Consider the following 21,039-nt stretch of genomic DNA (forward strand, 5'->3'; position numbering starts at 1 on the left):
AGGCAAGAGGTCCTGGGATAATTAGCACAAAACAAATTAGGAAGAGGTTTTCTCTCAGGACTTAAGTAAATGCCTATAACCAGCTGATAAATTCAACTCAATTCATGTTGCAGCTTGTACCAAAGAACAAGTGGCAGCACAGCCTATCCTTTTGAAGCAGCAGCTCCAAAACAGGGTTAGGATCTTCAAAGACAGCCAAAGTTGTGTTACACCAGGTTTTCTTTATCATTAATCTGGGCATTCTGTGCATGGAGATGTCCTAGCTCTGGTGTCTCCTATTTGGGGGATCTAAAGGTGTGAGAGTGCATCTCTGTGTAAGGTTAAGTTCTAATTCCTCCCCCAACCTAAACACACTCTCTGGTCTTTTATTTCATTTTTCTCTTTTCTCTTTCTTCCCAGTTCTGTTTTTCTTCCCATTCCCATCCTATTCTTCTTTCCCTTTATCACAGTCAAGCAGATTTTAAAGGCCTCCCTTCCTATGCCTGACTTAAGCAGCTATGACTTGCCACAACCAAAATCAATTTTCATTTCAGGGAAGTCTCTGTCCCCCATGCTATGTCATAAAATTACAAATAACTAGAAGTGTGTTACAGAGTAGAAAGCACTAGGGAATGCTATTACAAGCTAAAGAGAAAGCTACCCTAATGAACCACCAGCTTTTTTCTACTTATCCTATTAAGAACAATGATTTTACAGACTTACAAGGATTTTAATTGATTACTCTCCTGTAGAATATTCGACCTTCTCACAGCAGCATTTTGAGCTATGTGGTCAGTGACCAGGCTTACCTCTCTTGAAGAGTCTTTTTCTCTCAGGATCTTTATTTCCTGGTCAATGCTCTCAATCTCTTCTAAGCTGATACCAATCCACCTCCGAAGGTGAAGGAGGTTATATTCACGAACACGCTCATCATCTGCTTGACCACTTTCCACAGCAGATTTCAGTGTAGACAACCTATGCTCCACCTCCTTCTTCTGCTTGTATCTGTTCCACAGAAAAGCATTACCCATGAACTTAAAAATAAAGAGGTATTCCTTCAAAAGAAGGCCACGCTAAGTTTTTACCTTTGCAAATGTCCAGGTAGTAAGTACACAGATTTCCATCTTGACAGGAATATAGATTCTATAACCCAGAGCCTGCCACCAGCCAGTTCCCTCAGACTAGAAAGCAAGGAAGGGCCTAAAAGAGGCTGAGAAATAACATTCTGAAACCAGAAAAATATAGATGTAACCTGATCTTGGCACGTCCTGCCATAATCTCTAGGGAGAGTGTACCTTAGTCATCTGATTATATCAACCCTGAATTGACTGTGTGCTTAATGTCACACAGTGCTTCCCACAGGGTTTCCAATTGAGAGAAAAAAAATCTTCAAAGAATCATAGAATGTTAGGGGTCATTTACTTGCTATTGATATAGGAATTCCTTGTAAAACAGCCTAATAAATGATCATCTCTTTTCTTCGAGGCAAAACATTCCCAGCACTTCTGACTCATACTTTTCTAATTCAAAGACTCATAAACACCTAGCTGCCTTTTTCAGAATATGTTCTAGTATATCCTCTATCATTCATCCAACAAATATCTCCAGAGTGCCTATTGTGTGATCAGCACTGTTAGTGCTGGAGATACAGTTTATAAAAGAAAATTCTTTGCTTTTGTGAAGCTTTCATTCTAGTGGGAGAAGACAAAGAGAGAGATGAGGAGTCAGGTCTAAGTACTGTGAAGCAGTAAAAACCAAGGTCAAGTGGATTGAGTGATGGTGTGAAAGTAGGAGTGCTATTATATACAAAGTGGTCAGGAGAGACATCTCTGAAAAGGTGGCATCTGAGCAAAGTTTTCAAGCAAACAACAAGCAAGTCATACCGATATCTGAAAACCGTTCTAAGAAAAGAAAATCAAAGGCTCAGGAAGAGCACCTGGCCTGGCATGTTTGGGAAATAACAAGGCGACTATTATGGCTGGAATGTGAAAAAGAGTGATAGGAAATGAGGTCAGAGAGCAAGCAAGCCAGGGCATAACGTGTAGAACCTTATAGGCCTTGATACCCCCAAATACCATGGTATTTTGAGTGAGATGGGAAAGCCACCTGAGGCTTTAAATAGAATACATGACATGAATAAACAGAGAGACATGAAGACTTTTCTAAAAATATATGGGACATTCTGGTGTTGTGTGGAGTCAGGGCTGGGAAACAAGGGTGGAATCACAGGGAAAGCGATTGAGAGAATACTGCCACAATCCAGGTGAGAGGATATAACTTGAAAGAGGGAGATGGAGAGGGTGAGATATAGATGTATTTAAAATGTAACTTGAGGAGCTGGGGTTGTGGCTCAGCAGTAGAGTGCTCACCTAGGATGCAGGAGGCACTGGGTTCAATCCTCAGTACCACATAAAAATAAAATAAAGGTTATTGTGTCCACCTACAACTAAAAAACATAATTAAAAAATACATATATATAACTTGATATATTTATCAAATTATCACAGGGCTCCAGGATTCATGAAAAAATCAACTCTGGAAACACTCTTTGTTACAAAAAATTTTAGGTTCTTCTGCTCTTTTTACCCAATAAACCAGCAAAAACAACTGTCACAGCCCATGATAGCCAGACTTTTAAATAAAATACTACAAAGGTCAATTCCTAGCTCATGAATGCTACTAGCGATATGACCTGAGAATGTTTAACCATTCCTACTGCTACTCCTACCTTCTTTCCTGGAGGAACCTATGTCACAGGAAAACAAACACACACACACACACGACCTTAGAATGCATATAATCCAGGATAAATTCTGGGTTAGTCTAGTGGTCCTCTGACTAAGGTTCTTTTGCTTCTTTTCCCATTCTCCTTATGTGTACAATCCCACACTTTTTGCTCCCTTCCTTCTTTTCCACTTCCTTGCTTCTGTGATTTGGCTCTTTTTCATTCTTTCGATTTCTGGCTGCTTATCACCTGCTCTTTTAGACCAGTGTTTTAAAACCATTTTGTCTTGGCAATAGAATCCTGTCTTCTAATGAGAGCTTATATGGAAACCCAATAATTTATGAGCAAATAAAATCTGCCTTAATGGAATCAGGAGAGTTCCCAACATTACTCAGAAACTGTGGTGAAATCTTAGGTTCTTGAGGAACAGATTGAAAACCACTGTCCTAGACTTCATCACTGTTCTAGAGTTCCCATAGTGGGCCATATAACATGGAAGCAGTCCCTAAAACCTTAAAATTACCTACCTGTGACCTTTGACTCTGGGAAACTTTCACCCTTCCCTTGTTGTTTCTAAGCTGGTGAACAGATCTAAGGAATTAAACATTTGTCAATGGATTAACTACAAACCCTTATTAACCAGTTTTAGCTTTTTGTTTACCCTCTGGGGAGACTTCGTCTCCTGATCATGCTTGCCAGATAGCCAGCCACTGTAGAATCCAATTTCCCTTTTCACCTTAAAATCTCTGCAGATCCACTCTTCCTCTTTTTACTCTTGTAAATTTTACTCTTGTCATTGCCATTCCACTTTCCCTATCAATCTAGTCCCCGAACACATTCCTCCAGGCCTCACTCTATCAATCACTTTCCCTGCCATTAGCAGCTATTATTTTTTTACTCTATTGGTGCCTTTTCCATTTTGGAAACACTTTCCCTCAACCCATTTTCTACCCTTTCAAATGATGCACTCTTTTCTATTGTACAGACGAAACAGGATTAGGACTAGGAATTTAAAGACCTGAGTTTAAATCTTAGCCTGCCCATGTATGCAAGCTATGTAATTTTTGGCAAGTCAATTCTCAGAGCTCATTTCCATAGTTCCCAAATGGGGGTCTATTTCATGGGGTTGCTAAGAGGATCAAATGGAAAAATGCACACAAAAATGGGAAAAATACACATAAAAATGCTTTATAAGTGACAACACAAATTTTGTCAGTGATGAGGAAATTGAGGCTATAAGGGGCTAGATGATACCCCATATATTAAGTGGTAGAAAATGGTCAGCCCAGGTCTGATTCCAAATAATCTCTTTCTAATACACTGTATTGCTTCCATCTTTCTGAATACCATTCATACCTGTTCCTCTCTCTACAAATACTTACTTTGATACAATTACTGAATGGGCACCAAGAGATACAATGATACAATTAGGATAGTAAAATACAATTACTTATGGTCTCTGAGCTTGTAGAGTTCCAAGTCTAGAGGCTAAGTGTCATGCTGTGATAAGTAATATCAACTAAGTGCTACAGTATCAGCAGGAAAGGGAGGGAAAGGCTTCAAAGAGGACATTACATCTGTTCTCTTGGTAAGTTCTCCTTTATTTACCTGTTGAGTCTTTTTTCTTTGATTACTCTTTCCCTTTTTCTTTCTTCCTTAACTTGCCTCAAGGTTTTATCCTTGGCTTTTATTCTTTCTACTTGTTTTTCCTTGGAAAACTCATGCATACTCACCATAACAGAAGACTCCTAATTTTTTGCATCAGCCACAAAACAGTCTCATAAATTTTAGTTGCACATTTCCAAGTCTTTGGAAATGGCTATCCAGTTGTCATTTTAGGACCTAAATTCAGTAAATCCCAAACTAGAGTCATTACTTACCCAGCTTCTACTTCTTCAGTTCTGTCAAAAGAATGGAGGTGCTGTTAAACAACCAGACTCACACTCACTCCTCAAAGATGGGAATTAGAGAACATACATGAAGAAACAGGTTTGAGAGAGGAAAGACATACCATTTAGATGTTTTATTTAGGATGGCCTCATTGCCTGAAGTCATTGATGGGGAACTTATAGAAAGTAAAGAAGGATCTGAATAGTATGTATGTGTATGTGTGTGTTGCTGGGGATGGAACCCAGGGCATCATGCATAGTAGGCAAGTGATCTACGATTGTGCTACACCCCCAGCCCTGAATAATTTGTTTTCTAATCCTATCAATGCTTCTTATAAAAGTAGTACCTATGATATCTATAACTTCATTTTTATTACTTCATCCTATTTGGAATTCTTTTGTCTTTCTCATTTCCCTTTCAATACTTTGTACGTATCTATCCCTTATGCAGAACTCTGTCCATACTATACTTAACTTCTGCCAAACCAGGCTATTATCTATTCCTTGTACATAGGTTAATCTACCTGCCTTTGGGCTTTTGCTCACATCATTTCTCTTGCTTGTCAACAGCAAATATTGCTTGAGCACCTTCTATGTGCCAAGCCCTGTGCTAGGCATACCACAGTGAATGAGAAAAATGGCTTCTGCCCTCATGGAGTATACATGTATACATGTAGTAGGGGAGAGAGACAAAAACCCAGAAAGACAGAAATAACTGCATGTGAGATAAATGCCATGAAAGAAACAAACACGGAGCAAAGAGACAGAATGACAGACATTAACTTAGAGAATGGTCTGGAAAGGCCTCTCCAAAAAGAGACATTTAAGACCAAAAAGAATGAGAATTTTCCATATAAAGAGCATTCCATGCAAAGAGAACAGGATGTACAAAAATTCAACAAAGGAAAGGAACCATGTCTGTCAAAGAACTGAAAGGTGACTATTACAGCTAGAGTCTATTCAATGAGGGGAGAATGTACACAATGAGATGGGAACGACAGGGACCAGATCATGCAGGGCCTTGTAGTTAGTGGTTCAGCTATTTCAGATGAGAGATTCCAGTGGCTTAGACTGAGGTATGCTAGTGAAGATGAAGAGAAATAGAAGGATAGGCAACCTTTTGTGGCTAGAATTGACAGGCCTTGCTGACAGACTACATGAGGAAATTCAGAAAAAGGGAGGAATTGAAGCTAACTCTTAGGGTTCTTGCTTACATACCTGGCTGAATGGTGGTGTACTTACTGAGATGGTGAAGACTGGGGCATGGGAGTACACTTGGGGGTCAAAAAGCCAAGGGTTTGGGCTTGGGCTGTAGCTCAGTGGTAGAGTGCTTGCCTAGCATGCACGAGGCCCTGGGTTTGATCCCCAGCACTGCAAGGAACAAAAAATAAATACATAAATAAATAAATAAATAAAAGAAAAAGCCATGGGCTTGGGGTGTAGCTCAGTGGTAGAGTGCTTGCCTATCATGCACAAGGCCCCCAGTTCAATCAATACCCAGTACTCTGGCGGGTGGTAGGGGAGCCAAGAGTTCAATTTTATCACATGTTAAATTTGAGATGTCTATGAAACACCCACAAAGTGTGCTGGAAGTATGGATCTGAAGGTCAAGAGGCGTCTGGGCTAGTGATATGAAAGTGGGAGCTATTAGCATAAAGATAGTGTTGCTATCTCATCTGTCAGACACTTTAAAAAATGTTCAAATGAACTATAGTTTGGTAGTAGAGTATTTACCTAGCGCATATAAGGCCCAGCGCCAAAGGGGGGGAAAAAAGAAAGAAAAGAAAAACGTCAAAGATCAAGCTTGTAGGCCAAAGAAATGCAGACCTAAATAATAAGATACCATTTTCTATTTGCCCAATTGGATTTTCTAAGTGCAGTGGGACATACTCTGAAATTCTGTTATTGTAGGCAGTAACAGTTACCCCACATAAGGAACTTTAAAATATTCAAACCCTTTGACCTAATAACTGGTCCTTCTAGAAATCTATCCAAAGGAAACAGAGATAGATGTGGCTAAAGATATTTGCATATAGTATTAAATAGCAAAAAAATCATAGTCTAAATATTTGACAATAATAGTTTAAATAATCATGTTACAACTATGTGTGGAATATTACATAACCATTAAATGTCATGGTTTTGAAAAACATGGGGAAATGCTCACAATATTAGGTTAAAAAAAAACAGGATAAAAGCTATATTTACAGTATTATTCCAAATTTATTAGCTAAAATAACTATATATCTGAAAGAAAATACATCAGAAGTTAACAATGACATCTATGAGTACTAGGATTAAGCTTATTTTTGATTTTTAATCTTGTTCAGTAAACTTGCTACAATGAGCATTGTTACATTTACATTTAAGAAAAATCTGTCATTCCTATTTTCTTTTAATTTCCATTTTTAACCATCCTTCAAGACTCATCTTACATGCTGTTACATTCTGGAATTTTTTCCTCATTCCTCCAACTACATGAGAGCACTCCCTCATCTCTCTCTACAACACTATGTATCTATGGCATTTAGTCTTTTTTTTTTTTTGTATAATTATTGGATAAAAGAGTCACTGTTTAAACTACCTGGCATATGCCAATGGGCTGCTCCCCAATTTCTTACAAAAATAGGATGCCAAGCTCCACTTTGTTATCAATCTATCCCATATCTCCAAAATATCATTCACTGTCACTCACTATCCCCTTATCAGAGTATATTATTCTTCATAGCCCTTACCAACTAAAATTACATTATTTACTGGCTTATTGTCTGTCTCCATCAGAAAAATAGCTCTGTGATGGCACTGGAATTGTCTGGTTCTCCAGTATCCAGAACAGTTCCTGGGACAAAAGGCTCAATAAATATTTGTTGAATAAAGTAATCAATTTTCAGCTATCTAGGCCAAGCCTCTTTTCTGAACTTCAGGCCACCAGATACCTCTACTTGGATGTCTTCTAGGTATCTTAAACTCAAAATATCTTAATAATGAATTCATCCTCTCCCCTGTTGTCTTCTATTCCCCATCTCAATGAATTCCAGAGCCAACACCTAAATCAGAAACATAGACATCTTCCTTGCTGCTTCCTTTATCCTACCTCCTACAACCAATTAATCATCAGGTTTTCTATAGATTTAACCCTCTTGAATAAAGATATCCCTCTGCCAATGCCCTACTGAATCATCACCTCTATGACCTAAGTGGATCTAATGTACTAGTTAAAATGCATATATGACCATGCTACTCTTTCAAAAAATTCTTCAGTTGATCCCAGTCCCCAAAGTAAGCTCTTTAGCTGACCTACCCAAAAAGGCAGCTAAAAACTTATGAAATATGTGCCAGATGTTGTGCTCTTCTATGTGTTTTATTTCACTTATGTTTAACCCTATGAAACAGGTATCATTAGTATTTAGATTTCACATAATAGGAAACCTGAGGCTCACATAGGTTAAGTAACTCACCCAAAGTCCAGTGACTAAAAATAAAGCTAGGACTTGAACCCAGATTTGTGACTCTGCAAACCCTACACTTAGCCACAAATATATAATCCTCACTGACTCCGAGTGCTTACTGTGTCACACTGTGCTAAGCTAAATACTCTGTCACTTCAATCCTCATACCTACTCTATGAGAAGGGACCTATTATTATCATCTCAATTTTGCAGAGGGGGAAATTAGGTAACTTGTCCCCAATCAGAGTAATTAAATGATGGAGCTGAATTTAAACACTTTCCAAAGTTCTTAGGAACAAGGTTGCTCCTTCACTTTCCTCAGATCCCAAGCTTGTTTGGTCTGGATCCTAGATTTTCAACATCATTCCTTTCCCCTTTTCTTCACTCTCCTTTTGTTATAAGCATCACTTATGCTTCTGGGTGCTGTTCCACCCTCACACATCCCCACTTTGACACTGTTTCTTTGGCTTAACAAATGCTGTTACCTCTGCTGGCTAATGCCCTTCTCTCCTCTTCCTCAGGATAATATTCTTATTAATCCTTAATAAACTCTGCACAGGAATCACCTTTTCCAGGGAGTCTTCTCCTCTCTTTAATTCCCTCTTTGGCTAATGCCCTCCTGTCTGCTCTCACAGTACCTTATACATCTCTTTCTGACATCACTTTATATTATTATTGTTTCTCTATTTCCTTCACCATATTTCAGATAATCAAAGACAAGAACCGCTCATACAGTTTGTATCCAAAATGCCTAGCATAGTTTCTAGACACTGTGAGCACCCATTCAATGTTAAAACAAACAACAAAAAAACTAAGAGTAAGCAACTTTTTCAAAGTCACATCATGAGGTTGTGTTCAGGATGTTACACATCCGATCCAGTACTATTAGAACTGCTCAATAACAGAACATAGACTACAGCTCTGAGACACTGTGCCCTTCAGAGATATTTACCCCATACAAATATTATGCTGTGATGTGGAAAAGATTGGGAGCCACTGCAAAACTACATTGCTGCTCTCAGCAGTAGGGGTCTAATGGTTAGGTATGGTTACCTCAATAAAGGCAGAGGCTTCTCAAAAAAGCTTTTAAAGTCTGCTCTCACCAGGATCTATGCTCAATAAAAACCAGAAGATTGACATACACCATTCTGTCCTCCACACACACAAAAGCACATGCACCCCCCAATAACGCTGCCATTGGGCAGGCCTCAAATTACAGCTATTGACCCACCTCTCTATTTTAGCCTGTCTTTGAGATGCCATAGCAACGAGGCTAGGATAGGCCATGGAGGAACTAGCAGTATTATTTTCAGCTGAGTTGTTCTTGGTTTTGGGCAGCTGAAACCGTGCCACATGATAATAATGGCACTGAGTTAAGAAGTTTATAAAGTGTTCTCGAGCTTGCTGTAAATGCTCTAGACGCTTGCTGGGGTTCACTTGTTTCATGGTGAGGGCTCCTTGAAACGCTGGCACCATCAGGTACTTCAAGTCGGTGGAAGCAATCTCTTCCAAATCTTCATTTCGGCTGGAAAGAGCAAAGAGCAAAAGAGGCTGTGAAGCCTGGCCGAGCACTCAAACCATGGCCTTTGCTTCCCGGGGAAGAGGAGAGCTAGGAAATAGTGGGGCAAAGGCGAGAGCAGCCAGTTTCTATATAAGGAGCCCAGCGCTCACGCCCAAAGCCTAAGCAGTCAGCCGACAGAATCGAGAGTTATTAATCATCTGGGAAAAAAGGCGGACAATGTAAACATACACACGATCGCAGCGAGTAACAACTTAAGGGTCACAGTCGTAAAGGTCCTTTTCACCAAAGCGCAACGGCTGCACCCTTGGCAACCATTATTACTTTCGTTCTCAGCTGTTATTACCCTCTCCCCCATACCTGAACAAATCAAGCTGTGATAACATTTCGGTAGCCCTCTCAAGGAGGTCCAGTGCCTTTAACACCTTATCTTGAACCATCCGGGAACCGGTGGGTTCAATCGCTACTTCCACTTCATCCAGAAGCTTCCGGCTGGTTTCGAACAACTCGGGAAGCCGCGGCAGCTCTAACTCGTCTTCAGACGCTGCCATCTTGGGGGAGGGAGGAACCCGGAAGACCTCACTTCCGGGATCAAAGGCAATCTTTGTAAAGGAGAATTCTGAGAGCCCATACGACACCGGAAGTGGCGTCGCATGGGCCAGTCGCTTAATTGTTACAAAAGTGTCAAGGGACTTCCGGGAGCCGCCGTTTGCCGGCCCTGGCAACGGAGTTTCCATAGAGCCATTTTGCCAGGCAGCGTGTTAAAAGTTGTAGGTATCTGTTAAAAATAAGCACACAAGCAAAACCCCAGGCGCTGTTTTAAGATCTGCTCCTCATGGCTGACACTGGGCTAGGGAGTTCCGTGGGCTCTGACGCCCAAGGGAGGCAAGGCTGAATTCAGAGCGCGGGCGAGAGCTAGGTTTAGGAAGCCGTCAGACGCGTGCCTCACCTCGCGAGTCGCTCCCCAAGTTGAGGAGTCCGGGCAGCCAGTGGCTCAGGTCGCCGTGCCGCAATCCGGGTTCACCGGTCCGGTGGCGTGAGTGTGAAGTCCAAGTGGCGCCCCCCTCCGGCTTCCGTCAACCACCAGATGGAACTCCGGGTTCCTCCCAACCAATCCTCGCCTGCCCTGTTCCACTTCACATGAACCCCCTCCTCCCCACACACTTCTACACGCTTGGGGTAGACACTGGAGCCTCTCTCCCTAGAACAGATAATTTGGTAACCTGCAACTCCAATCTCCCCACAGCCGGCTTCCTTTCGTGCCACTTAGTTCCCAGGTCAAATGTTTCTTCCTTTGTGCAACCTTCTTTGCCTACCCCCCCCACCCCCCACGAAGTCTGGGTTTCTTTATGTGTATCCCTGACGTAGCACCTACCACACTGTATAATAATTCGTGATTTACAAATCGGCCTCCCTTATCAGAATGAGTCTGATGGGTCTTTGCACCCCTCTGGTTAGCCTGAGTACTTATTAAGTGCCCACTGTCACTATATAATGAGTAGAAAAATAAGTGATCCGATTGGAAAGCAGCCCAAATGCAGAACCACGCTGTTAATAGGTTACTACTGATCACTTAAAAGTGGCTATTTTAAATTGAGATGCGTTGTAAGTGTAAACCACACAGCAGATTTCAAGAATATAAAATATCTTAATACTTTTCACATTGACAAAATGTTGAGGGGATAAATATTTTGGAGATATTGGGTTATTTAATTTTGGTACTGAGGATTGAACCCAGGGGCGCTCCACCACTGAGCTACATCTCCAACACTTTTTAAACTTTTTATTTTAAGACACACGTTGGCTAAGTTGCCAGAGGTTGACCTGCAACTTGTGATCCTCCTGCCTCAGCCTCCCAAATTGATGGGATTACAGGCCTGTGCCACTAATCCTAACTGAGTTAAAGATTCTTAACATTAATTTCATTTCTTTCATTTTTAAAAATGTGCCTAGTAGAAAATTTTGGATAGATCCTGAGTTGTCCTAGGAGAGTTAAATGGTTAAAGGTGTAAGACTTATGATCTGAAGAGAAACCAGAGTATTAGGAGACTTAAGTAGAAGGCACACAGTTTGCTCCCTAACATTTTAAACTCAATACTGCTAGAAGAAAAAAAGTTTTCATATGTAAACAACTAGAACAGTGTTGTATTTCACAGGCTGTTGGAAAACCAAGAAATGACAATTCATTCCATGCTAGGAGTAGTTCAGAAGGCTTCTTAGACATGACATGCCATTTGTTTTTGGATTTATTATTCTAATTTGTTAAATATGACAGCAGAATGCATTATAATTCATATTACACATATAGAGCAAAATGTTTCATATCTCTAGTTGTACACAAAGTAGAGTCACACCATTCATGTCTTCATACATGTAATTAGGGTAATGATGTCCATCTCATTCCACCATCTTTCCTACCCCCATACCCCCTCATTTCCTCTCCCACCCCTTTGCCCTATCAAGAGTTCATCTAATCCTCCCATGCCCCCCCCATTATGAATCAGCATTCTTATTTCAGAGAAAACATGTGGCATTTGTTTTTTGGGGATTGACTAACTTCACTTACCATTATATTCTCCAACTCCAACCATTTACCTGCCAATGCTATGATTTTATTCTCTTTTACTACTGAATAATACTCTATTGTGTATATATACACCACATTTTCTTTATCCATTCATCTGCTGAAGGGTATCTAGGCTGGTTCCACAGTTTAGCTATTGTGAATTGTGCGGTTATAAACATTGATGTGATTGTGTCCGTGTAGTATGCTGTTTTTAAGTCCTTTGGGTATAGACTGAGGAGTGGGATAGCTGGGTTAAAGGTGGTTTCATTACCACTTTTCCAAGGATTCTCCAGACTTCTTTCCATATTGGCTGCACCAATTTGCAGTCCCACCAGCAATGTATAAGTGTGTCTTTTTCCCCACATCCTTGCCAACACTTATTGTTGTTTGTATTCTTAATAGCTGCCATTCTGACTGGAGTAAGGTAAAATCTTAGAGTAGTTTTTTTTTATTATTTGCATTTCTCTAATTGCTAGAGATGTTGAGCATTTTTTCATATATTTGTTGATTGATTGTGTATCATCTTCTGAGAAGTGTCTGTTCAGTTTCTTGGACCATTTATTGATTGGGTTATTTGTTTTTTTGGTGTTAAGATTTTTGAGTTCTTTATATATCCTAGAGATTAGTGCTCTATCTGATTTGCTGTGGTAAAAATTTGCTCCCAAAATGTAGGCTCTCTACTCACCTCACTGATTGTTTCTTTTGCTGATAAGAAGGTTTTGAGTTTGAGTCTACCCATCTATTGATTCTTGATTTTAATTTTTGTGCTATAGGAGTCTTATTAAGGAAGTTGGAGCCTTATCTGAAATAATGGAGATTTAGGCCTAGTTTTTCTTCTATTAGGTGCTGCATCTCTGGTTTAATTCCTAGGTCATTGATCCACTTTGAGTTGGGTTTTGTCCCTGGTGAGAGATAGGGGTTTAATTTCATTTTGTTGCATATGGATTTCCAGTTTTCTCAGCACCGTTTGTTGAAGAGGCTATCTTTTCTCCAATGTATGTTTTTTTTGTTTGTTTGTTTAATATAAGATAATTGTAATTATGTTCTCTATTCTGTACCATTGGTCTACAAGTCTATTTTGATGCCAATACCATGCTATTTTTGTTACTTTAGCTCTGTAGTATAGTTTAAGGTCTGGTATAGTGATGCCATCTGCTTCATTCTTCTTGCTGAGGATTGCTTTAGCTATTCTGGGGTCTCTTATTTTTCCAGATGAATTTCATGCCTGCTTTTTCTATTTCTATGAGGAATGTCATTGCGATTTTGATTGTAATTGTATTAAATCTGTATAGTGCTCTTGGTAGTATGGTCATTTTCACAGTATTAATTTTATCTATCCAAGAACAAGGTAGATCTTTCCATCTTCTAAGGTTTTCTTTAATTTTTTTATATTTATTTTTTGTAGTTGTAGTGGGACACAACACCTTTACTTTATTTATTTACTTATTTATTTATTTATTTATTTTTATGTGGTGCTGAGGATCCAACCCAGGGCCTTGCACGTGTGAAGCCAGCGGTGTACTGCTGAGTCATAACTCCAGTCCCTAAGGTGTTCTTTAATTTCTTTCTTATGTGTTGTGTAGTTTTCATTGTAGAGGTCTTTCACCTCTTTTGTTAAATTGATCCCCACGTATTTTATTTTTGTGAGGCTATTGTTGGGGTAGTTTTTCTCCTTTCCCTTTCAGAGGATTTGGATATGACATACCATTTTAAAATTTCAAAACTGGAAGGGAATCTCAAAAATTAGAGGAAAAATAGATGGGAAAGGTGAAGGGACTTGCCTAACCAATTTGTGACAAACCTTAGAGTTCTCTGACTTCAATGGTTTCTACTCCATTGATCTTCAGCTGAATGGGATTTAGAATGATGAAGAAGATCTTTCATGTGGGACAGAATGAAGCCTTATGATAGAACAGTGTTTTTCAAGAGGGAGAGGAGTTTGGGGCCTCAGTGAAGTTTGAAAATTTCCCCTGGCAACCCTTAGTTTTCAAGCTGAGGAGGAAGAGAGGCTCTGGCGAATTACCCATTTGATTTTCTGGCACCTCTCGTCACTCTAGCAAACTAACTTTCAGTGTTAGCTTTGGCCAGCAACACAAAGAAGAAAGATGGTATTTGTGGAGGAGACTTGCAGACTCAGTAATTGTGAGACTAAAGATAATTTGATTATTTGCATTTACTTGGATTAAGAATGTCTTTTTTTTTTTTGGTACCAGGGATTGAACCCTGGGTCATTTAACCACTAAGTTGCAGGCCCCCCCCTTTAATATTCTTTTAAAATGTTTGAAAATTTTTAGTTGTAGATGGACATGATACCTTTATTTTATTTTTTTATGTGGTGCCAGGGATCAAACCCAGTGCCTCACACATGCTAGGCAAGTGCTCTACCACTGAGCCACAACCCCAGCCCAAGGGATCTTTTAAAAGAGGCGAATGAAAGGCTACATTCCATGAGTTCTCTGTTGGAGTTGCAATTCACTTGTTTATTTGGGAGATAGTCATTTCTGAGATCTACTGGTACCATCTCCAAAATTTGTATTACTTCATTCATATACTGGGTGAGCGAGTGCTCAAGGACAGATAACTATCTATGACGGGGAAGAAAGATAATCCTCTTTCCTGACATTAGGGAGAGGGGGGAGAATAGGGAGGAGCAAGGAGAGAAGAAGAGAAAGACACATGTCCATTTTAAAAATCAGTTGCAGTGGCAGAGCAGCAAGGGCTACATTTCAAAGCATAAAGTGCACCATCATAACAAGATTTGCCAAAGGCAAATCTCAGGGAAGTGGGAGCAAGTTGAAGTGGCTTATTGGGTGCTGCTAAATAGGAGGTTGTGAGCTAATAAACTTTGTTCATTTACTGGTGACAGCATGAATGTTAATTCCTCAGGACTCTAAGCTAGTATTTAATATTTGAAAATTCACCTGTTGCCCCAGGCCTATTCCATATGTCCAGAAGACTTTAAGGGTTTAGTTTGTTTGCTTCTTTATTTGCTTTTGGGTTTTTTGTTTTGTTTTCTACTGGGAATGAATCCAGAAATGCTGTATCACTGAGGGACATTCCCAGCCTTTTTATTTTTATTTTGAGGCAGGGTCTCATTAAATTGACTGGCCTTGAACTCACTATCCTCTATCCTCAGCCTCCTAAGTGGCTGAGAATACAGGCCTACACCACTGCATCCAGAGGATTGTATATTTTTATAAAATTCATAAACAAGAATTAAAAGGATTTTAAGAGAAGATGATATTTTCCTGATTTGTACCACTTTTTTTTATGTGTTTATATGGCTTTAAGGCTTCTGTGGTTGAATGCCTCTGAGTTCAATCCTTGGTACTCAAAAAAAAAAAAAAAAGGCTTTCAGTGTACTACTATTTCCAGATGCTTAGCATCTGGAAAGGCATCTTAATTGACAGTCACCATTTTAAGCAAAAGTTTCACTTTCCCAAAGGCCTTTCTGAGACAGGCTCACGACTCCCTCATACCTTTCCCACCCTTGGGCTATCACCACTCTCTCACACAAACCCCACCCTTAACCTCCTGCATGAGGACCTGCCCATTAGACCCTGCCCCATAAAAGTCGTGGAAGCCGAGCCTATATTGCCTCTCTCCATCTATGGAGAGATGGCCTTTATTTATTTGTCAGCTCTGACAAATAAAGTCTCATGTGCATCTCTACCTGCTCTCTGTCTTTCATTTCTCGCTCCCCCATCTCCCAGTTCCTCCCTTTCCTTTCACACAGGCTCACAGAAACAGAAACAGTGATTTTACCTAAGACTCCTGAAATGGGACATGCAGAGCAAGAATTCAATGTCAAGCCAATATGGACACAAATCCTTGCTCCTTCACTGTGTCACTGTCTATTGCTGGGAAGAAGGGGAGGAGGTAGGAACCGAGGTGGATGAAGTTCTTGGAGTCCAGGTTGTTAAGGAACACTTGTCTGCCTGGACAAAATATTTTGTTTCTTTTTGCTCCCGCCAAAAATGTTTGACTTGCTTTTCCTGGAGGCAAGTTTGGATTGAGGTATACTATAGTCTGAACGACCCCCCAAATTTGTTGATGCAATCTCTGTGGTGGTAAGAAGACATGGGACCTTTGGGGAAGTGATTGTTATGAGGGTTCTGAAGGAAAACGAGGAAGAGAGCCAGAAATGAAAGACGAGATGCACAGGAGACTTTGTCAGAGCTGACAAATAAAGGCCATCTCTCTACAGCAGAGAGAGGAAAACCAGGCTTGGGTTCCAGGACTTTTACGGGTAGTCTCAGGAATCAGAGCCAGGAGGGTCCTAATGCTGGCTGGCGGGTAGGGGCTGGGTTGGTATGAGGGAGTAGTGAGTCTTTCTCAGAAATGCCCTTTGGGTGGGAAAGCGAAACTTTTTCCTTAAAATGACAGCTGTCACTTAAGATGGCTTTCCAGATGCTAAGCAAGGACCTTATAGGCTCCACCCTCTTTTTTAAAAATTATTTTTTAGTTATAGTTGGACAAAATACCTTTATTTTATTCATTTTTATGTGGTGCTGAGGATCGAACCGAGGGCCTCGCATGTGCCAGGCGAGTACTCTACCACTGAGCCACAACCACGGCCCAGTTGCAGCCCTTTTTTAATGTTTTATTTTGAGACAGTGTAGTGTAGGGACTCAGACCCAGGAAACAGATTCGGGGTTCAGCAGGTAGAAGAAGATGCCAGATGCAGTTAGAATAGTAGACATGCTTTATTCAGAGGTGATGACAGCCTCCAGCTTCAGCTTTTGCCCTCAGCCAGGTCTATTTTTCCTTTCATTTTGCCCCGTTTTTTCCCCATTAGCCCATTTTTGCCTGAATCTTTTCCATAGGCTTCTTTTACATGCAAGCCAAACAAAGAAGGCACACACTGCCAACAGGTTACATCCAGAGGCACATGCTCACAAGTTAATGTTTATGACCTGGATCAGTGTTTCTGTCTTTGACTAACCATAACATAGCTAGTTCTCAGCCATGGCTACACACTAAAAATAACAGAGTCAGCAGAAGTCTCATGGAGGGAGCCTAATGACAGCCATTTTGGCCTCACTAAGTTGCTGAGGTTTGTCTTGAGCTTGCAATCCTCCTGCCTCAGACTCACAAGTTGCTTGAATTACAGGTGTGTACTACCATGTCTTTATTGTTGACTAAGAGGGAAAAAAATAAGCAGAATTTGAATTTTATCCTGAAATTTGTAAGCCATTTTCAAAATGACATCTCTGTGGGAGTTGCAAATTACTTTTTTTTGAGAGAGAGAGAGAAAGAGAATTTTAATATTTATTTTTTAGTTTTTGGCAGACACAATATCTTTGTTTGTATGTGGTGCTGAGGATCAAACCTGGGCCGCACGCATGCTAGGCAAGCGTGCTACCGCTTGAGCCACATTCCCAGCCCAAGTTGCAAGTTACTTTCAGAGTGAGTGTTATATAGAGGAACTGTCATTTAAAGTATTGTGGGGCTGGGATTGTGGTTCAGCAGTAGAGTGCTCGTCTAGCATGTGCGAGGTCTTGGGTTTGATCCTCAGCACCACATAAAAATAAATAAACAAGATAAAGGTATTGTGTCCAACTACTTCTAAAAAATAAAAAAAAGTATTGCATTTCATCTGTTTGCGATGATACCATGATTTAAAAGAAATTTTAAAAAGGAATAATAAACACCATTTGTCTGTTGTCTTTCTGTGCATAAACATTGAATTTGTTGGGTATAAAAGAGTTTTAAAAATCCTAGTTTAGGGGCAGTAGAAAGGCATTAGAAATCCAGTAAATATAATGGTACTTAAAATTTGTGTAGCGGCAAACCACTTTTTAAAACCAAATTTTAGAGAAGCCTATAATTTCTTTTTTTTAAAAATGGCATTGATTTTTATTTCTTTATTAGTTACACATGAATTACAATGATCTTGACATATCATACATTTGAATCAAATGGGGTATAATTTCTCATTTTTCTGAGTGTATAGATTGCAGAATCACATTGGTCATACAGTCATGTATATACATACAGCAATACTAGTGTCTATTTTATTCTGCTGCCCTTCCTATTCCCCCATCCCCTCCCCTCCCCTACCATCACTTCTCTCTACCCAATCTAATGTGACACACTTCTTTTTTTTTCCCTCTCACATCATCATACATGTATTTTGTATAGCGATGAGGGTCTCTTTCCATCTTCCGTGCAATTCCCCTTTTCCCTCCCTTTCCCTCCCACCTCTCTTCCCTATTTAGTGGTAATCTTCTACTCATACTCTTCCTCCCTATCCCATTTTGAGTCACCCCCCTTATATCAGAGAAGACATTCAGCATTTGTTTTTTAGGGATTGGCTAACTTCACTTAGCATAATCTGCTCTAATGCCATCCATTTCCCTGCAAATGCCATGATCTTGTTATTTTTTAGTGCTGAGTAATATTCCATTGTGTATAAATGCCACATTTTTTAAATCCATTCATCTATTGAAGGGCATCTAGGTTGGTTCCATAGTCTAGCTATTGTGAATTGTGCTGTGTGAGAAGCCTATAATTTCTAAAAGGACTGATATGTTTGAAGAGGATATATATAGATATATAGATGCCTGCCAACTCAGTGTTTGGGCCATTTTTTCTCAACCTGCTCACTGGCACCACAGGTACCTCTAAAGGATTTGAGGCTAATCTAGGCCAGTCCTGACATTTTGCTGATGAAGAAACTGAGGCCCTGAGAAGGTAGGTGACTTGCTCAAGGTCATACAACTAATATTAAATGGGCAACAGTATATAGATTGAGTTGAAAAGGAGAGAAAAATAGAGTCTAGGGGGATAATAGGAAGCATTTTATGTAATCTATGGATGACTATAGAAATGAGATGACCTTTCAAGTATTTTGTGATGTGACTCCCTGATAGAGATGATGGCTAACCATTTGTCATGTTGGATCTTACTATAGATTTGTTATCTTAGAAAACAAATGGTGTGATTTATGAGGAATGTTGCAAGGTAAGCCTTTTGCTGCCTTGGAAGTTTAGACTTTCTTTGGCCAGCTTTAGAGGGTCCATTGCTGTTTGGGCTTAGATGGGTAATATTCTGATATTTGTACCCGTAATGCCAGCAGTAGTACTACATGAAATCAAATAGTGTACAGTGTAATGCCAAATGCCGCCAGGCTGTTACTTGCCAAAATATATTATTATTTACTCCTTAGTGTTCAAAATCTCTTCACAAAGTATTTGGCTTGTAGCAAAATGCTCATGAAAGACTCCAGTACAATGAAGATTGCCTTAAATGAAATAGTTCAATTTCTACTTCTATTTATCCAATTATAAGGAATGTGATACAGCACTCAAAAATATCCTTGACACCAGCATTTGGGCAGCAGTACCTCTGCTCCTGAGTAGCTGTGTTACTTGGAGAAGTCCGTCCTCCCTCTCCCTCCCTCCCTCCCTCCTTCCTTCCCTTCCTTCCTTCCTTTTCTTCTTCTTTCCATTTCTTCCCTTTCTTCTCTTTCTTCTGGGATTGAACCCAGGGCACTTAACAACCGAGCCACATCCCCAGCACTTTTTATATTTTATTAGACTGCTGAGTTGCTTAGAGCCTCACTAAGTTGCTGCAGCTGCCTTTGAACTTGTGATCCTCCTGCCTCAGCCTCCCAAGCCTCCAAGATTATAGGCATGCACCAATGGCGCTCAGCCCTTCCTTCTTTCTATATTTGTTATGCTACCTAAATGCTAGGCACAGGGAATTCAGAACAACACACTAGGTTTGAGCCCTTAAAGGGGCCAACAGTTCAATGGAAGAGGCAAGTGAACAAATAGTATTTTGACAAGTATTATAATAAAGGCATATTTAGGGGCTGGGGTTGTGGTTCAGTGGTAGAGTGCTTGCCTAGCATGTGTGAGGCACTGGGTTTGATCCCTGGCACCACATAAAAAAAATAACAAATAAAATAAAGGTATTGTGTCCATCAACAAATAAAAAAATATTTAAAAAAATAAAGGCATATTTAAAGTGTTACAAGAATGGAGGGAAATATTTTGGACCTAAGGGGTATTCTGTTAAAGGTCAAACTCCCTAACAGGACTTACAGAATCTTTTCTGATCTGTCTGCTGATATCCTTTTCCTTTTGTTCCTTCATGGATCCTAAGCTGCACCCTTAGCAAACTTGCTTAGTTCTCCAAACCTATCATGTCCTCTTAGGCCTTCAAACATTTACATGGACTGTGCCTCTACCTGGAATGTCTTTCTCTCCTTTGTGTGTCTGGCTAATTTCTATTCAGTACTCATGACAAGCTCAAAGACATTTCTTCTAGGAAGCATTTCTAGATCTTTTTCCTGCAGGTAAGTTTCCCTTTCCTTAGCTAAGGCATCCTATTTACCTCCCTATGATGGTACTGTGGTTTTCTTTATCTCTCACTAGATCTGGATCTCCTCCAGGCCAGGGAAAGTGTCTTAATCTTTGTCTACTCTAGCACAGTATCTGGCATCTGTTAGGGACTCAGTGTTGAATGTATAATTTTGCATAATAATAATACCTAATCTTTTGGGCAGGATCTCTTCCCTCCTGCAGAATATGCTAAATACTTCATATGCATTTTCTCAACGAATTTTCACAAATGCCATAAGAAATGGGTGCTATTATATTCCTGTTTTACAGAGGAGGACATTGTGAACCAGAAAGATTAAAGTAACTGGTCCAATAGTGTTACCTTCAGCTGGGATTTGAACCCAACCCTGTTGGATGCAGATCTGATTCCAAAGCCCATGCTCTTAACCACTCACTATATTCAACTACAGAACTGGGAGATATCATGGACCAGTTGAAGGATAAAAGAGGAAAGGAATATGTACTAGGTATGTAGAAATTTTAAGGAAATATTAGAATTAGACAGGCAGTCAGTATAGATAGGTAAATTGAGTCAGGTCAGATGAGGCAGGCCAATTTTGA

General features: G+C 40.0%; 1 protein-coding gene and 1 non-coding gene across 2 annotated transcripts in view; one reads left to right on the forward strand and one right to left on the reverse strand.

Moving 5' to 3' along the window:
- Positions 1-10,149, reverse strand: part of Igbp1 (immunoglobulin binding protein 1) — a 38,764-nt gene extending 28,615 nt beyond the window's left edge. Inside the window, exons 1-3 of the mRNA XM_046467049.2 lie at positions 9,922-10,149; positions 9,274-9,567; positions 789-984 (exon numbers count right to left, since the gene is read on the reverse strand). Coding sequence (XP_046323005.1) covers positions 789-984; positions 9,274-9,567; positions 9,922-10,112 — 681 coding nt within the window. The 5' untranslated portion in view covers positions 10,113-10,149. The remainder of the gene's footprint in view (positions 1-788; positions 985-9,273; positions 9,568-9,921) is intronic.
- Positions 5,899-5,970, forward strand: Trnaa-agc (transfer RNA alanine (anticodon AGC)). The gene has a single exon. It is a non-coding gene; the product is annotated as a tRNA-Ala (tRNA).
- Positions 10,150-21,039: the final 10,890 nt, after the last annotated feature.

This window comes from Marmota monax, unplaced genomic scaffold (genome assembly GCF_021218885.2).
Source record: "Marmota monax isolate L192 unplaced genomic scaffold, Marmota_monax_Labrador192_F-V1.1 WCK01_AAM20220418_F8-fsc00284, whole genome shotgun sequence".
Taxonomy (NCBI): domain Eukaryota; kingdom Metazoa; phylum Chordata; class Mammalia; order Rodentia; family Sciuridae; genus Marmota; species Marmota monax.